This window comes from Tinamus guttatus, unplaced genomic scaffold, assembly GCF_059628265.1.
Source record: "Tinamus guttatus ecotype Peru unplaced genomic scaffold, ASM5962826v1 Tinamus_guttatus_pri_ptg000048l, whole genome shotgun sequence".
Classification (NCBI taxonomy): domain Eukaryota; kingdom Metazoa; phylum Chordata; class Aves; order Tinamiformes; family Tinamidae; genus Tinamus; species Tinamus guttatus.
Genome location: NW_028288582.1, coordinates 12851607 through 12870839, shown reverse-complemented (window position 1 = coordinate 12870839; position 19233 = coordinate 12851607). Strand labels below are relative to the sequence as shown.

At 40.4% G+C, this 19233-nt stretch overlaps 1 protein-coding gene across 1 annotated transcript in view; it reads right to left on the bottom strand.

The window, feature by feature from the left end:
• FBLN5 (fibulin 5) overlaps positions 1–18580 on the bottom strand; it is a 45432-nt gene extending 26852 nt beyond the window's left edge. The window contains exons 1-4 of the mRNA XM_010215727.2: positions 18143–18580; positions 15936–15990; positions 13716–13767; positions 12308–12550 (exon numbers count right to left, since the gene is read on the bottom strand). Coding sequence (XP_010214029.1) covers positions 12308–12550; positions 13716–13767; positions 15936–15990; positions 18143–18159 — 367 coding nt within the window. The 5' untranslated portion in view covers positions 18160–18580. The remainder of the gene's footprint in view (positions 1–12307; positions 12551–13715; positions 13768–15935; positions 15991–18142) is intronic.
• Between the last annotated feature and the right edge of the window lie 653 nt (positions 18581–19233).

Sequence of the window (19233 nt, the reverse complement as noted above, 5' to 3'; positions counted from 1 at the left end):
AGATGTGAGTCTGAAATTATGAAAAAGGAGATGTCTGTCTAATGAAAGTTACGTAACACGAACAGGAGTCCTGTCCCCCAGCTGCCAACCAGTAATTCAATTAGCTAACGAATAAGAGCAAATCTTCTTCCTCTGTACCGACCCTGCCATAAAACAGATGTACTGATCTGGGTGACCTAGGCCCAGTGTGCACTCAGTGAAACTCAGGATTCACTTCGCCGGAAAGCTAAGAATAAAATCCCTCACTACTGAGTATTATATCGACTTCCATCCAAAGATCTTACAGCACCTTGAAACTTGTGCTAAAACTCAAGGTCTATAGATAAAAAGAACATCACCTTTTTTTTATATAGATGGGATTCTGAGCTGCAGATAAATAGAAGATTAGATCCTAAACCGGACATCGGCACCTGCACTTCAAGCACCACAATTACAGAATCCTTGAATACTAATAAAAGAGATGTTCTTGTTTTCTCACCTTCCTGAGCTAACTCATATATTGATAAAAACACCCTGGTTTAGTTCATATTCTTTAACCACAACGGAAGTGTTATCTGTAGAAATCAGAACTCTACTGCAGTCTGAGGTTAAAGCTGATTTTGGGAAGCTTTTGTTCCAAGCAATTTCAAAAGAGAACCCCTGATTTAATCTGTTTCAGCATAACAGTGTATTTAAAATGTTTATACACACAAATTAGTTGCTCAGTGGCAATATTTTGTGAAACCTCTGCTTAACTAACTAGAAAGTGTTCCTTTAGGTGAGAAGCATTTCATCATATGCCATACAAACACAGCTAGAACTTGTATTATCCCATATAAAGATTTTATAACAAATTTAACTGAAAAAAAACAAAATTTTTTTAGCCAAAGTTTCAAACTAAATCTATCTTTTTTTGCACAAGAAATCAGAAGTCTCCAGCCAGTGCTAAAGGCTGAACAATTGACTAGTCATATTCCAAATATCATAGGACATTTCTCCCAGCTCTCTGAGATCCCAGAAAAGCTCAGAAAAAGATGCATGCTCACACTGAACTTTCCTAAGCCAAAATGGTTCAATTCCGGGTGGCCTGGCCTGAAAAAACACATTCTGTTTAGGTAATAAAAAATACAGTAAATAAACAAACAAAAAGGCAATGTTCTCAACCAGCTGGAAGATTTAATGTCTGTGCTTATTTCTGGAGCAAACTCCTCCTCTTACTCTCCAGAAGGCACATCCCAGCAAGCTTTCCATCATGTGAGCCTGCTTTTGTAGAAAGACCAAATTACATTTTCCTTTAACACAGCATTTTCCTTTCAATAGTACCTTATGACGATGAGGACTTTAGTCATATTCATTCATGCAAAAGAGCAGACCCACTGTAGGACACACCATCTCCAGCACAGAAGTGTACCTAGCAAATCCTCTTAATATTTCTAATTGCATCCAAACAAATACTGCAGACTCTGCTTAATTCAGAGGGAATCTCTTCCTGGTTCAGAGGAAGTGAACCTGTTATGGATCAAGTATTGCTGAAGTCTTTTTGTATCCCAACTTTCTAGATGTCAGTTTGAGATTTTGGTGGAGCTGAACACACAGATATTTTGAAGCTATCCATTCTTTACCAGCTTCAGAACACACATGACTTGCTGGGATATTACTGGAAGTACTTCAGAATGTCACCTGCTAACTAGATTTACAAGTGCTCTTCAGTCTGTATTGGCTACTTATGTGTCATAGTTATCTGGATTAAAATTTCAGATTTTCAATGGATTTTTACACTGAGGTTTTCAAAATTGCTTGGGGAATGTGGAGATTAAAGTTTCACTGGTTTCAGTTAAAACTGTAGGCACTGTTGCAAGTCTTATGTTATCCTATAAAGTTTATTATCCTCTTATGTCATTTTTCATTTAAGAATAAACTTCTTGGAAATATCAATAGACAAACCACAATATTTCAGACAAAAAAAAAAAATCACTGATTTCACTGAGAAATTTACCCAAGAAATGCAGTGCACTAACTGAACAACATTATATAGCTTTGCAAAATCACACCTTCCAAAAACTCTTTTTATGGGGAAAAGCATCTCCTTCCCAAAGCCCAAAGTCTTTTGAGAAAACTGCACAAAACTAACCAATAACTATAAATACAGACTTTGGGGTTGTTCCAAAGCAAAGTCAACCCGGCCTTCAAGTGAAGTAAATCCAATCTGCTTCTGGATTGAACTCCAGAAGCAATACTTAAGTGATTTGCAAGCAATAAATATTGCTGCACTCTGAAATAAATGTGCATGATCTCAAGGCAGCTCCAGCCAGTGCCTCATTTGGGAATCCACAGCAGTGTTGCTAGAGCAGGAAATGCTCCATGGCTTCCACCCCACACCTCCTCGCCCGGCCCGCTTCCTGCACCAGGAGCAAGGACTGGCAACCTGGCTAAGGGCTTTTTGGTTTTGTTTTCCAACAGTTTTGAAATGTTTCTAGACGGTTTTAAATCTTTTTATACAGTTGCACCAGTGTAATATTGCTAGTGCATTATGTCACGTAAACTGACACTTTGTACCATTATAAGGGCTCTTCTTATGTTAGGTCTGAAAGTAATCCTCCTTCATTTCAACTAATTGTACCCTATTCAGGAATAATCTTACTTTTGTACCACCCACTATAAACAATTTCCTAAACAATTTCCAGTCTCTCTCATCTTAACCTAAGCTTTACAATATGCCTAGATCTTTTACTCAGTAATGCCTCCAATTTGCTCTTGCTCTAAATTAAGATTTCCATAAACTTACTTATATTTATCTGATAGTACTCATGAATGTCATTTGTTTTGATCTGTTCTTAGTAGAATCATATCGACACGCTTTCTCTGCTGCTTTTTGCAATGAGAGGTATAAGCAACACTGCAAGAAACTGCCTAATGCTGCTGTCAACATTACTACCTTCTACTGTTCCTCTTTCATCTTATGGCCATGGTTTAGATTGTCTTTCAACTTACTGCTGAGTTTCCAGTTCATTAATTTTCTGACCACAGTTTTAGCTTTTCTAGACTTCTCTATATTACTGTTTGTACAGTCTTCCCATGCAGTGTCACCTATGTTGGGGTCATGCACAAAGCCAGTAAATGCCTTTGATCCAACCAGAAGTCTGCAGACTGACCAGCTTCATTTACTTGAGTTGGCTGGAAAACAAGAACTTTACTTCATAAAAAGAAAATTATAAAAAGAAAACAAGTTCAAAACAAGCTTTTTTTTGGGGAGGTGGGGCAGGGTTGGGGGAGTGAAATTGAAGGAGAAGGAAAAGAAAAAAAAAGAAACTCACACACTTAGAGTCAGATCACGCAGTTAAGCATGGATTCACCTGCGTCTTTCAAGACTATGGTACACTCTCCTCCTACCTCAAGGCTTTCTCCATCTAGCTGAAGCATTTCTTGTACTTTCAGTCTTGCAACCATGAATGGTTTATTCTCACTGTAGCAGCACTTTATTGAGAGCTGAGCGCAGACCAAAGGATGTTTATGTACTAAACTTCCAGTGAGCATGAAGGGCAGTGAGACTGAGGGCCCTAACTGAGCTCTGGGAACATGGGCGTCCTTTGGCTGTCCCATAACTTGCACTAGCACCTTAAAACCCCAGTGTTTTTCTGCTCACACAACAGTGTTGCCTTATACCATAGAGCACCAGCAACCATGAGCTATGGCTGGGAAGACCTAAGAGCAGAGAGGGGTTTGCTGGTGTTCAAATTGAATATGGACTTCAGAGTGCTTCTTGTCATGCCCAGTGGGCAGCACATTTCAGCCAGGAGGCAGAACACAAACTACTCGCGTGACACGGCCTAGTGACTTGTGACTCCCATTCATCTCCTGGTAGCTTTATTTTCTTTGAAAATTTCTTTCATCACATTGAAGTACTAAAAGGAGAAGCCAGACAACTGGCAGATGATGGGGCCAGAGCACATTAATTCCATACAACACCAGGCTGTGCTTGTACATCTACACAACAGCTCTATCCTGGGTCTGGTGTCCTAGGGACAAGATAAAAGTGCAATGCCAACACATCACCTTTGCCTATAGAGTCTGGCAAAACATACGACCATCTGGCTGATTTCTGCTGGTAAAGCAGCCAATTCATATTTTCTATATATTTTGGCTTCATGTCTTGGTTGTGACATATAACCGAGGCCAATTTTAGGCTGGAACCAAATGAAAAGAAACAAATCTGACCCAAAAAACATAAGGGAGAGGCCAAGGAAAATGGTGACTTAAGTCTCTGAGAACACTGCCCTCTCTAGACACTGCAGGTGCTGCAGACACATGGAACAATCAGCATAGGCCTTAACAGGACGCTGATGCTGTTAAGCACCCTGAGAACGAGCTTTACAGGTAAAGAAAGACTATTACGGACTGAACTGTTCACATTATGCCCAGGAAGGTAGAGGAGGAACCAACAACCCGGCAGCTCTCAGGAGAACACTGCGCATGAGAGCCCAGTTAAGGCCTCAGAGCCAGTGGAGAGAGGGAGGGTACTTGTGAAGTCCATCATCCAGCACCATGGAGTGACTTATTAATAGTTTTAAGCACTGTAATTGTCTAGCTGGCAGGGCTGATTTGCACAAGAGCTATCTCACATAGGAAAGCTCACTCAAGCCACCCAAGAACAGACAGAGCTGGTCGGTACCTATTGGTTTTAACTGATCTGGCACTGCTGCAGCCCCTGGAAGTAAGACATAATAAAGGCAAAGCAGCCACAAAGCTCCACATATTAAACTGCTTTTAGCAGCGAGTCTAAGGAATCATTCAGAGACTAACAGTGGGGGTCAGAATCCTGCCCTGGCCAACACATGCCTGGGGATATGGCAGACCAGGCACATTACTGCTCCTCGGAGGTGAGTCACACACAGCCTCCTGCCAACCAGCTCTTGCTGACAACTGAAATCTATGTATTACCTGGCTCGGAACCCAGCGACCAATAACCCCCAATTCAGGGACCGAGCTTAACTGAGGCCATTAAACCAACCAAAATGCAATGAGTTAAACTCATTGCCTTGCATAGACTTTCATTCACTCTGCAGTTTCAAAGTGAAAAATCCAGGGAGATGGGATTCCTGGGTTCTTGCCACTTCATGTACCAAAGTATCAGATAACTCCAAGGAAGCAGGAAAACTAAAACGCACGATGAAATAAAGAGGTCAGAGTCTACAGGCATGACAGTTCTTGTGACTGAACTGCTGTCTGCACATCTAACTAGACGCAGATGTTGCCCCTTCTGTGCTTACGCCCCTTCTCTGCATATGAGCAAATCATATTTATAATTTGACACATGATTCCCGTTCAGCAGACCCCCTCCACATGCCACTGTGCTTCCCTTCTGGCTTTGAGCCTTAGTACAGGTGAAACAATAAAACTTTTAATTACTGCCCAATAAGCAGGTGATGGCATTTCTACAGACTGAATCAGCTTCCGGTCAATCTCAAATTTGAACCAAATTCCAGCACTCCTGACTGCCACCATTCTGAAGATGAAGATGATGTGCAGCACCAGCTGCCTGTTCCTCCTTCACAATGCACAACAAATCCTTACCATGTTACCAGGATTCCCATGCAAGAAAAATAGGGTGCCAAACCAAAAGCATCCTTGCTCATAAGTCACTTCAGCGTATTCTGGGATGGGCTTAGGCTCCACACTAGATTAATCCAACCCAAATAAATTCACTGGAAGAACTTTTACTCCAAGATCCTAAAGTCTTTACAAAGTCAGTGAGTACTATAAGCACTAGTCTAAGAGGAGACTTTGGTCTCAAATTGACTATCCAGCTACCTATCCAGCATGACTGTAGTTCAGCCAAGTTCAGTTACGGCTCTACTGCAATTGTGTTTATTTTATTTTCCCTCCCCACATCACTGCACAGTAATACAGTCAGTCAGTGATGCTCAAATGTACTGAGATGCAGAATGATGAACCTGCAATTACTGCTACACTTCGCCATACCCCAGAATCTGCTGTTTTTCACTCCAGTACACAAAGATGCCAGTTTAAGATGCCAGCTTTCTTGGCTTGCATGTTATATTTCTTGGTTCAGTTTTACTTATTTCTGTAAGAGTAGTAGAAGCTCCACAAATAAATGAAACACTCGCCTGTGCTTTAACCACTAGAGCACACTACTCCCACACTGCACTTAGTGAAGAATGAAAGTAGTAGTAATCCAAGCCACAGAAGGCTCAAGTTTACCTTTGTGTCCACCACAAGTGAATTCACTTCAGTGAAAAACAACATTCCCACCTTCATCCTCCTTTTCTTGGTGGACACGTTTCTGTAGGAATTACTCTGCTGATGGAGACTACTACAGGGACTAGCTGAATCTTGCCTTTCCTCAGTCCTAGCCCATCCTCTGTGCTGGTGCAATAGTTTCCTGAGGGAGGAAGTAGCTCTAAGTGTTTTCAGATGGCCCTTTCTTTTTATTCATGAATATTTTATGGTCAACTCACGATTACCTTTAGGTAGATTGTTCGGGTTGTGAATAGTTTAGGCCATCAAATTCAGAAAGATCAAGGCTGGGCTCAGAAAAAAGTATATTTATGTTTGTCTGGAGCACAGTGTGGCTTTATTCAATGGGGCAGCATAGTGCTAGACATGCTTAGTATATTGTGCTACTAAGGATGTCTATATGTCTACAGGATGTCTATGTCTATATGTCTACAGGATGTCTACAATGTTACTGACCCTTCTTCATCCCCGGCCATACAACCCTCTCAATGCATATAAGCAGACAGTTTCTGGGTCTTATCTTGCCCCATCATTATGTTAGATAACTGATGGAAGGATATTTTGAGTTTTTCTAAAACAGTCAGAAACCAAATGCAAAATCCCCTAGCCTAAGCCTTAGCCACCAACTATAACTTCTACTTGAGATGCTCCCCAAATCTTTTGTGAAACCAATCCTCATCAACCTTTATTTTGGTGTCTCACTAACTTGGCCAGACAGCAGTGTTGCCCTAACAGGCATAGCCTTCAGGAACTGGCCCTCTGAATGGCAAGAGGGATTGCCTTACAGACCAAAAGGGAAAGAAATACAAAGAGCTGGAACAAAGAGGATCAAACAGGATTAAAAAAAAAAAAAAAAAAGAAAAACAACAAACTAAACCCACACAATGATGGGAGTGCATTGCATTACTTCTTCTTTATACAAACCCTTCCAGAACAAAATCTTCTTGCTACATTTCCCTCCTTTTCTTTCTTCCATTTCTATATTCCCAAACAGGACACCAGAAAAGTCACTACTACAAAGCAGCTCAGTGGCCAAGCCACTGGATAAGGAGTTCTGGGTTCTGTCCCAGCTCAGTCATGGGCTGCTGTATGACTTCGCCAGCCCATTTCACTTCCTTACATCTTATTTGCCTCCCCTCTCCCCACACACAGACATCTGGTTTCTTTATTTTGCTTGAAAATTCATCTAGGCATAGGCTGTTCTTAATAAGGTTGAGCACAGGTCAGTGATTCCAGGCTTGAATGTGGTTTTTAGGTATGCTTGCAATATAAATAACAATGATGTAAACTCCATCCGTGTAAACAAGGTTTTGCAGGAAGAAGTTTCAGTTCACGAATGTAGGAATGGGGATCTGTGAGTGAAGAACATAGGAGGGCCTGGCAGTCTCTGAGAAGTGAGGGAAAAGCAAAGCAATGAGCATTGCATAGATCAGGCCTTGAAAAACAATTCTCATTTATGCTTGCAAAGAGCGTCTTTCCATTTCCCTCTATTTTTCTGCTTCTTACTTTCAGTTTGTTTTAAAGATGATGCCTTTCTTTATTACTCCCTCTTCTGATCTCTTCTCTTCTTTCTCTATCTCCAGGTTATATGCACTTTGCCTTATACTTATATCATTTCTAACATTCACTTACCTGTCTTTTCTGTCTGGAATTCCTCCAGTTCCTCCATTCAGCCCCCTTAAAATGCTTCTCCACCCACATCATCTCCTCACATAGTGCACGTGCATTCATGGTGGAAAAAGCCAAAACAAGCACCCACCCTTTCCACAGTTCTTTCCACAATGCCCAGAAGGATCCATGTTTGAAGCATGTGTTAAAGATCATTGTAAATCAGGAAACGGTGAGGTGGAGTGCAGGGAAATAGGAAAGAACCCTCAGCTTATGAATGTACACTATGAGAACAGGAGCCCAAGCTCTAGTCTGATCTTGCAAACTATACCAAGTTTCTTGAAGTAAAAGTCATCATTATGATTAAACATTCTGTATTTTGAGAGATGTAGGGGTAGAAGACAAAAAAGTCTAGCAGAGTTCCTGAGCTAGATGTTCTTTGTTGTATCTTAGAGGTGGCCTTTTATTCCACCATTATAGTTGTAAAACATTCCCAGCCAGCTTTGGTAGGAATATGCACATTATGTGTGCAATTTAAAATCAATGCATTCATAAATGCAAGAAACAAAGTATTCAGCAACTAAAATAAATACAAAAAAATGCCATGTATGAGGACTCAAACACCCAGAAGATTTAAAAAAAGAATTATCATAAAAATATTTCTCTGCCTATAGCTTTGTAACCTGCTGGGCTCACATTACTCTGACTTTCCTGCCTGTTAAAAGGCAGAAACACTTTTTCAAATGAAAATTGATGCTTTTTTTTTTAATCTTGTGGTACCAACAAAAAAATCAACCCAGAGTTTGCACTATAAATATAATTGTATAAATAGTCAAAATGAAGTCCCAAGCAAAATTAAATCTGTCTTTCTGATTTCACAGAAGGCAAATGATCTCCCTCACCATTAACAGCAACAACCAACTAAAAGGAAAGCATCTTTCTTTGTTGAAAGCTGATTTTGTCACATACTTTTTTGCCTATGTGAGAAGGCAATGTACAGGCCTCATTTAAAATTAGAAAAGGCCACAGCTGTCTTTGCATCATGCTGAGGACACTGGAGTGGGCAAGGAGATCACTGAGAGGTGTCTTTCAGAGGCATTTGTGCTTTCATAAAGAAGTGGTGAACAGGGTGGGAAGGAGAATTTACACCTAACCCCTGCCTTTGACTTCAGCTCAGAAAGGATAAAGTCTACAACACTTGAGAAGAAGAGCAATTACTCATATCTCTTTGCTATGCTGGAATAAATCAGCCCCCAAGAGGGGAGGGGGATGTTGTTTGAACCACCTGGGATGCACATTCCTCTGAGAGGAGGGAACGTGGAGCCTTGGCAGGCAAGCCAGATGCCAGGCTGGGACAGAGTGACCCTCACACAGCCGCCTTACGTTTCTGTCAGCTCTAGCAATGTGAAAAAGGAAAAAGCTTGTTAAGGCTCATATTGCTTTCAGATCAAATTTTTATCCTGTTTCACTTTGGAAGTCTCTTGTTCAAGCTCAGTGTTTCAAAGCTGTGGCTGCAAATCTCCCAGGGAAGGTTCCTGTGTTTAATAAATTGTTTTGACTGGAATTCAAAGAGAAAGTACAGAAAATGTGGCCCAGACCTGCAACCCCATGTCTGACCAGACAAAAATGTGTACTCTGTTAAAAACTGGAGAATTTTCAGGAACACTGGCATTAGAATAGCTTTGCTGCTCCTGAAGTCAATAGCATCATCATCTTTAATGGAAATACCTGTGACTAATTTTATTTGGAAAGAAGGTGTGGAGGGAGATGCCAGAACGCCAATATAACAAACCTGTAACTTATATAGTGGCTCAGCTACTGGATAAAATATCTTCCCATTCATTCTATCCAACCATTCCACAACAGCATTAACCCTTGAAATGCTTCATATGCTAAACTCTTTGTGAATGCTAACAAGTAGGGAAGCCCAGAGCAACTGAAATATCGTTAGCAATGCCATTAGTTTCGAATAAGATGGAGCCATGACTTTTGTGGCTCAGACTTCTCTGAGTGACCTGGGGAAATTCCTGTGGCTGCTTGAGGACCCTGCCAAGGATGCTAGGTACCTCATGTCTGAGATCTTCAAGCATGAGGCTGCACACCAGCCCCATTAACTACACCAGAGGCCCTAAAAACAAGATCTCGGGGCCTTCTACCACCTCTGCGGTGGAAAATGTAGTATTTCTTACTGTTTCTCTTGGTTCTCTACCCTTTTCACCCCAGGGCACATGGATACAAAAATAAACACCGCATAAAGATGGTGAACATCTCCATAAGATTTCATTAAATGAAAAAATAGTCCCCAAACCTGCAGAACCTTTGGTTCTAACCATGTCTTGTTTCCTTTAAGTTCTGTTTTTCTTCCTCTTACACAAGCATGATCCATTCACCTGCCCCCAACTAAAACCTGATGTAGAGTTTCAAAAACTGCTGCAGCTGTGATCCTCACATGGCAGTCCATCCTTTCCCATCTACTTTGCTAATGCCTGTATTCACCAAACCTTCCCTTCTCGAGTAAATTCCCATATTTGAAAGTGAAAGAGACCCTAAAAAGACAAAAGCATTAGCCCTCATGTTTCTGCCAGCCTGTCCTTTGCAGGCTCGAAGTTCCACAGTAAACCTTCCAAAATCCCCCTATTTTGATTTATATCCTATAAACCATATATGGTTTGGGTGCAGCAGGACAGACATACCAAAATCTAGGGGTTTCTTTTCTCCTAACACTTCTTTTGTATTAACAGCTCTGTTTCCTGATTCATCAACATCAAAGTTAGCAAGTGAAAACATAGCTGGCAGCCTACAAATCAATACATGACTGAGATTGAATAAGTCACTAAGATCTCAACCATTCTGTGATTCTGTGTGATTCAGTGATCAGGACTACCTGAAATTTTTAAATAAATGAATAGTGTGCATGCTTGTTTTTACAGCTAACTCATCAGCTACTCAAAGATTTCAAAATCCCTCATAGGTTTTTAAATCTTGCTGTGTATTCCAATACTGTGCTGGTTAGAAACACATTTCTACCACCTCAGAGCCTAATAAGGGCAATAATTAAAATATAGAAAAATGTATCCAGAATATAGAAAAAATATACAAAAATGTATCCAGAAGTGGTTGAATTTAAAATCTGGACTCCCACATATCTCGTGATGCATAATAGTCTCCTCACTAAGGAAGCAAATGAAGTGTATCATCTGAAACAAAGTCCTGCCAGAAATTCTAGCCAATAGGGCAGAATCAGCCCAAAAGACAACTCAGTTATAGCTCTAGCATTGTGCTGCTGCAATACTCCATAAAAACTGTTTTGAGTCAATGGAAAACTAAAATTCTCTACGGAAAACACCTACTTTCTGTGTTTAGGAGTGCCTTATCTTTTCTTTTTTTTTCTTTCTTTTTTTTTTTTTTTTTAAGAAAGGTTCATGGTGAAAAAGCCTTTTAAAAAGGACAGGTTGGATAAATCATAGAATCATAAAGGTTGGAAGGGACCTCTAGAGATCATCTAGTCCAACCTCCCTGCACATGTAGGGTCACCTAGAGCATGTGGCACAGGATTGTGCCCAAGTGGATTTTGCAGATCTCCAGAAAAGGAGGTTCCACAATCTCTATGACTAAAAGATATATAAATAGAATAAAAAATAATTTAAAATAATATATAATAAAATTAAGAAATAATAAAAATAATAAAAAATAAATACAAATATAAATAACAGAAAACATATTTACTTTAGCATTTGGACAACTGAGACACCAAAATGAGCAGAGGTTATATATGAACTTTGTGGTAAAGCTGAGACTCCCATCTCCTGGATTTTCTCTCAGCACTCACCAGGCATTTGTTTGATTCTGATCTTTTTATTCCAGTTTTGCCTCAAAATATTTATTTTGGACACTGGGATTTCCATTAATTTATTTCAGAAGATTTCTCTTCATTTCTTCATAGCTTGACATTATTAGAAGCCATTATCTTTAGCTGTTAAAGCAGTTGATGTGCTAAGAGCTGTGTCCTGTGCTCTAAAAAGCTTATGGTCAAGCCAAGAAGACAAAGTAAAGAAAGATTATTTCTTATTTATTTATACCATTTACAGGAGGAAGGCTGAAGTCCAGACACCTGGACAAGGACACATAATGGCAAGGACCACATTAAAGTTTCCATAGTCCCAGCTTAATATTTCAAGGGTAGGGCCATACTCTCTGTTAAGTCAGAATCATAAACATAAAAGGCAGGTTTCTGATATACTGATAGCCACCTGTTATTAGATGGTTATTTGCTAAAAAGATTACTCTTATACAGATAGGTTTCTTGATTAAATAAAGAGGCTAAAATGTGTTTCAGCTTACACTGAAGAATATAGGAAATGTACAACTCACATGCTTTAAAGAGAACAAAGGACAGTGCGGAACAATTGTCTTCACAATATCACAATATAAATGAAAGTCTAGAATAAAGCTTCCCAGCACTTACCAGCACATTGATTGTTTTCATCCAGCTGGTAACCAAAGCGACAAACCAGAGGTCTTGTAACAGTAGGGTAGTTAGAAACTGCGCCTGGTGCTGGGGGCGGTGGATAAATATTTGAATAAGGATTCAGATACGGTGATCGATACACTGGGTTTGTTCGGGGTACGCATAAATAGCCACCGTTCTGGTTGACACACACCATATCTCCTCTACAGGCCTCGGGAATAGTCCGACATTCGTCAACATCTGGAAGGAGATTGCAAAAGTTAAATCAGTGAGTGCTTCTTAATGTGACCATCCAAACAGGTTCTGCTTGAGACTTTGCTAAGAATTTGAAAAGAAAAGCTAATCTTTCCTTATGAGTCTCACTTTGTAGTTAGATCACATCAAAACAGGAAAAATCCCATACACACAAGTCCTACATTCTACTTGTTTTACATCAATATTAGAAGGCAGGGGAAGAGGGGAAAGCCTGCTTTGCTATTCTCTAAATGTTCAGTTTAAATACTGATTTACACATGGCTGCAGCATGCTACAGCCGGTTGCTGCTAGTGGGTCTGTCCAAACCACAACATGCATATCAGGATTTCAAACACTGGTGGTTTGGTTTGCCCAGCTGTGAAACTTGGATCCTGACCTGGAACTCCCAAGCTCCCTCCCACAGAAATGCTTAGGATGTTCACATCTGAGGACCCAGTTCAGGTCTTCTTTGTTCTCATCAAGACTGTTGTTGTTGAATTAAATTCAGAAAGATACATATGATTTAGCCAAAATGGTACTGTATTTGGTTTACAGAGCACAGAAACACTAGACTGCAATGACAGGGTGAGCAATCTGTTGCTCTTTTTCTCCTAATTGTTTTGAATAACTTTAATGCATGCAAAATATGCCACCCTGGAGACTTAAAGCCCCTCTTCACAGTCATTGATAAAAAAAAAAAAAGCTACATGGCTAAGCACGTGTTTCCCCTTATTAATCAGAAATTAATCAACAATTAACAATTTGGATTCTGGCCACTCAGCAGGGATAGACTTTATCTGTAGCCTGCAGGTAGAGGCTGTCAAATGTAGTAAACACTGAGTTTGGAGGAGAAAGGCCAGGGAAGTGAACCACACTTTCCACTGGCAGTTGGGCCGAGTTCCCAAACGCAACTGAATGCATTGCAGCTATTGGAAAAGCACTGAGAGGCAATTAGCATCTCAACAATACCAAAGATAGGTTCATACTTGAACCTTATAAATACACCTGCGCGCACACACCCCCACGCACTCATTACATATATATGTGTCATCTGTCATATAATGAGAACTTTTTCTCTTCAACCAAAACATACCAACAGCAACACAACATTAACTCAAAGTCAGGGTTCCTGAACCCCAATTTAAGTCCATTTATTCAGTTAAAATCCTACCTAAACATTGCCCAGAGGCACGGTCCAAGTCAAAGCCATTACTGCATTGCTGCTAAAAACAGGAAGAAAAAGAAAGGACACTCAGTGATTGTGAAACAAAAGGGCTGCAGAGTGAAATAGTCATTTGGATTATTACCATGTATTGTAGTTAGTTCAGTGCTATATACTGTATCAATACTGGGGCCCTTCCCCATAGCAAGGCATGAACCTGAGACCACCAGCACACATGTGAGCCCCTTAACTCAAAAGCTAATTCCCTCAGGTGGTCACAGTGTCAGGACAGTGCTCTCCACTGGGATATAACTAACACAAAATGTGCTATGGGCTCCACACTGGAGGTCTGTTTTGGAATCTTGTTTTTGCCAGAGCAAAGGCACTCCAAAGGTGGTAGCTAACTTCTGAGTAACAGGCTCTACAGCTCCATGTGTAGACAATTCTGGACAAGTTTTTTAACAAGTTAGATGTCTAATGAGTGTTATAAAAGTAAGGCTTTTCATTTATAAAAAACTTTTCAATTTTTAGAAAATATATTTATACGATAGATGTATTGGGCATGCAGTATTCCTGGAGGCCTTGCTTGTATGCAAGCTGCTGTCCTTTATCAGGGCTGGAACCTGCAGTCTTCAGCACAAAGCACTGAAGTTACACCAGAGGGATGGAGTTAATTCTAGGTTCTTCCTTATTCCTCCTCTTCGCCCCTCCACCGCCCCCCCCCTTTTTTTTTAATAATTTTGGTAAGTGATAAATACTGATATAGGGAGAAGTCAGTGGGTAAAGCACTTGTCATATGTTTGGAAATGCAATAAATTGTAGATGGGAGACAATGATGAGGGAGTGCAACTGAGCCACTGGAGGATCTAGGGAGGGGACATGAAATGAAACACACAGTAGTACTTGGTGTGCACTTGTCATTTGCCCATATGAACACAGAAAACCACTGCAAGAAGTGTCAAACATGGGAGGGAGTTCTGTCTTCATTTATTTTGGCATTATGAGGTGTTTTGATATCATGCAGTAGAGGCCAAGGCATTCTGAGAGTAGAAGCTATAATCAACCTCATGTTGATATCTTTTCCTCTTTTCTGTGCTGTGCCTCACACATCTTTTAGGGTAGCTAACAGTTTTTAACAAAATAATTTGTTTTTGAGAGTGATGATTCAAACACTGAAACTGCTATAAACCAGTTTCAATAGCTTTCTAAAATTTTATTCAGACAAGCTTCCAATGATGTCAAGATGGCCAGTTTCAATGTCTTCAGAAAGAATTTGTTGCTACTATTTTGCTTTCAAGTGGCTTTCTACTTTGATTTTTAAATTAGTTTACAGTAAAAGCTGTTTTTATAAAAATCAGAATTGAAATAATACTATTTAAATTATAAAAATAAAACCTTAAAACACTGCAAATATTCTCCAGGGCCATGCAAAGCATTTCCCATCTAGATCTAATGTTAACAAAAGTATCAATAAGCAAGCCATGAACAGGAATTTATCAATGTAACACAAAAAAACAACTACATTTTAAAGCTTTTGGCAAAGGTATTTAGAAACATGGCTCTGGACATTGAGCATATCTGGATTACCAAATAGGATCCAAACTTAACATGCCTTGGGGAGCCGTTTTTCCTAATTTAAAGTCTACTTGGTGCCCAGGAACACAAAGAGCTAATGCTTCTGCTATTTCAAGAACTGGACTGCTCTACTTCCTTCCATCCTCCAAAGCCCTGCCTCTTGAATAAAAACGGCTTGGGATAGGAATTGAAATGAAGACCAAGATGCAGTCAGACTCACAGTCCAAAATAAAAAGGCTCAAGACACAATTCTACAGGATTGCCACACACTGAAAATGCTCAGTCAGTAAGTGCTCAAAACATGGGTGTTCCCCACCCCAGAATTGAGCTGTCCCTGCTCCTGTGGGACAACTTTTTCTATTTACTTTCCAGAAATGCTCAGTTCAGAGGCAGAATCAGTGTTTTCAGTGAGGTCCAGGTTTCTACAGGGATATTTTGCTGAGCTGGCAAGAATAAGTCAATAAACTCACTCCATATTCAACTCCAGGATCCTGTTGGCTCCAAGTCCTCCCTCTAAACCCTTAGACCACATAGCTTCCTTTTCATGAAAACCCCAGACCACAGAGCTTCCTATTCACCTGCTAGCCAGATAAGTCTCATGCCTATGGTACTTCAGCATAAAACGGTTCACAGATCTCTATATGCACCTCTCACCTGTGCTTTTCCAGGGCTTGTAAGGCAGACGGCCAGTGTGAAAGCAGTCAGTATCCTGTAATATGCATAGAAAATAGGCTGAAAACCTTTTGAGATCCAGGCAAGTCATACAGAATTAAATATACAAGAAAAAAAATCTCTAGTGACACTTCAGCGCATTCCAGAGTTTTGTTAATGTAAATTTGACCTCTGAAGAGGGAATATTAAAACCGTGAGCAAGACTGAGACCTCAAAGTCACAAATCTAACTGTGGTTTAAGCAATTGAGCTCTGAATCAAACTGTACATGTCTTAACTAATCTGTTCCTGACACCCCATCTTGCAGGTGTTCAATGAAAAAGTGCCTAACATTCAATAAGCATTTTTGCCCCTCTCTGATACCTTTCCTTTGAGAAAATCAAAGTTTTTCATGCGCATTTTTCACATTTTACAGATGGGTGAACCACAGCACAGGCCCTGCCTAAGCTCACAATGCAACTCATTGGCAGGGCTGCAGACATGTCATGCAGGAGGTCCTGAATTCAAGCCAGTTGCTCTAACCGCTAAACCGCATTTCATCCCCCAGAGACTTCACTTGAGATGAATCCCTTTTTTAGGGCCAGATTCTGTCCCTTTACTCAATCTTAAGTAATATTTTGCTCTACAAGTAGACACACTGTGCCAGGTCATCAGCTACTAGAAGCTGCTATCTTCAATGGAGCCATCCCCAGTTTTGTCATCTCAGGACCTAGTGGAACTTAAGGGGTTTCTTCACTGCAACTGAAAGAGCAGTGGGATCCTTCGCTAACAGCTCCGTGCTTATGTCTAGAATTCTCTACCTAGACCATCAGATTCTCTGGGCAAGTTAGCCCCTCAAATATCTATTCAAGGACAGAAAATCGTGAAAGAACAATATGAAGTGTGCTTGTTTTCTGGGTACTATGAATTTCAGTGCCTTGTTGATATCTTATAGAGAATTTCTTCTCAATACAATCAAACCCACATCTTGCTTATCTTGGATTCGAGTTCTGAATGGCAATTGTATACAATATATTTCCCACAAAACCAGTACAGGAAGCAAGGGATATTTTAGGTAACCTTAGTTCTGCTACCCAACGGAGCTGCCAATTTTCCCTTTTAAAGCTGCCACTGATTTCCAGTGCAAACTGAGCTGCTGAACAAGATCTACAAATGTATTAGACAAAATTGCTCACAAACAGTAACTGGTACATTTGAACACTACTGTGTTTTTAATGTGGAGATGGGCAGAAGCTTTGAAAGCAAACACGGTCTCTAAAATGGTTGTTCATAGTTCTGTGGGGACAGACTGCTTGCCTGGCTACTTCAGAGTGACAAGGACAGACCAGTTCTACAAGGGCTCTTCCTTGGAATCAGATGCAAAGCATTCAAAGTACAATATTATCCATTTAGGCTTACACTTGCTTTACTAATTCCTTGAACCTTTTGGAAGATTTTTTTTTTTAAGCATGCACTGGGTAAAACGGCTGCATACTCACTTTGTGCATAGCAAGAACAGCACTAGAAGGAAATAAAACAGGTTATAGCTGAATGTTAACACACCTAGCAATAGGGCTACATTTTACATTACTGTAGAGCAGTATATGCTAAGAAAAGCCACTATAAACTTAGTTCAGACAAACTCATGCTTTTGTACACAGTTTTTAGTTTCAGCTGTTACAAGATGATGTATTCTTTCCTCTTGGTTTGTGGGAGGGCAACCTTATTGCCTCATATGTGTTCTGTCTGCAACCACCATCGCAATTTGCCCATTACTTCTCATCTCAGATCCCCCTGAGAATTATTAACAGACATGCAGCACAACCTATCAACACTATTTTCAGCTGGTCACAGTAGCTTGCCTAGCAGGCAAAATATTTTAAATTAGTAATTAACTCCTGCAGTAGTAACTAATTAACTTTAAATGAATTACTGTAGCCAGTGGGATCGTTTGCTGTTGCAATTCAGCAGTCCTGCAGATGTTGGGGCTCCTAAAGCGTAGAATAAAAGCACAGATCAAGAAGGAAATCGTTACAGACAGCACGGCTTTTCAAACAGACAGTTCGTCTTTCCCCACCTCTGACCATTAAGATCCCGTCTCTTTGCAAATAGCTTTAGCAAGTGGACTGGCAAAATGAATCCTTGCCACAGATGTTTTCCACAAGCAGGTTTCCCTTCAGTAAGTAAAGAAGTTTCATGCACAGCACTTACCTTTTTAATCCTTGCATGTCCAAAACTGTTGAGAAAAGGTGGAAAAAAAACAGAGTCTGTGCTGACGAATAACTAGAAAGTGTTTCCAAACATTACCCTCTGCTAGCACTTCAGTTCCTCCGTCATTTATAGTCCAAAGAATGAAATAACAAGTAATGGAGAAGATCGGGAGTCTGTACCTCCTCAGACACTGGAGAGAATACAGAGAAAGCACCTGGTTTTGCTTAGTTCTCTTCTGTAATTCAGCATTAAACCAATTGGAGGAGGAATGTTAAAAATGAACACTTCATTTTCTAAGTATGTTAAACAATGCAAATGGGGGCCTCAGCCTGGGGACAGCTGGTTTAGATTACAAAGCTCACCAACTGGCTAGACTCCTCACAACAACCTCGAGGAGCCTGCCAGGATAAAACACTAACAGCTTGAAGGAAAGCCTCTCCTGCTGCAAACTTCACAGTTAAATGTGCCTCAGAGCAGAGAGCACCGTTATTGGACAGAAACGCTTATCAAGGGACTGGAGAAGGGAAGGGATTGTTTTCCTTGTTCTGAGAACAAAAAAAGTCAAGTTTTTCTGGGGCCCTCTAGCCAGCGTCTCGGACGATGAATATGCAAGGCTTGCTGCTCCATGCCAAGGGCTTTCTGATGAAAGCGCTGACCCTCGGGAGGGGAGTAACTCGAATTCATGACCATCACAGCGACGGGAACTATATAGCTTGGGGATTATTTGAAAACAGGAATAAACAAATTAAATATTCAAAGGAAAACAAATGCTTTGTCCAAAAACACTGACCCTTCTTAGGCTGACACTTAAGGGAGCAGTTTGCGAAATGGAATATTTCTCAGGAAACGCAGATATTGCAGATCTCTAGTTATGACTGAAGAGGAAGGAAGTAAAGTACTTTTTCAGGTGTTTTGCAATTTTGCCACAGGCAAAGCTTTAGTTGGTCAAGCAGGACATTTATTAGATGTGAGAGGCAAGCAATCAGGTGCTGCAAAGTTATACGAGAACCAAGAATGAATACTGAACTTCAGTATAGACATAAAGTAAGGCTATGAATTTCTAGGAGTTTTCTGTCTGAACAAGTTCTTTT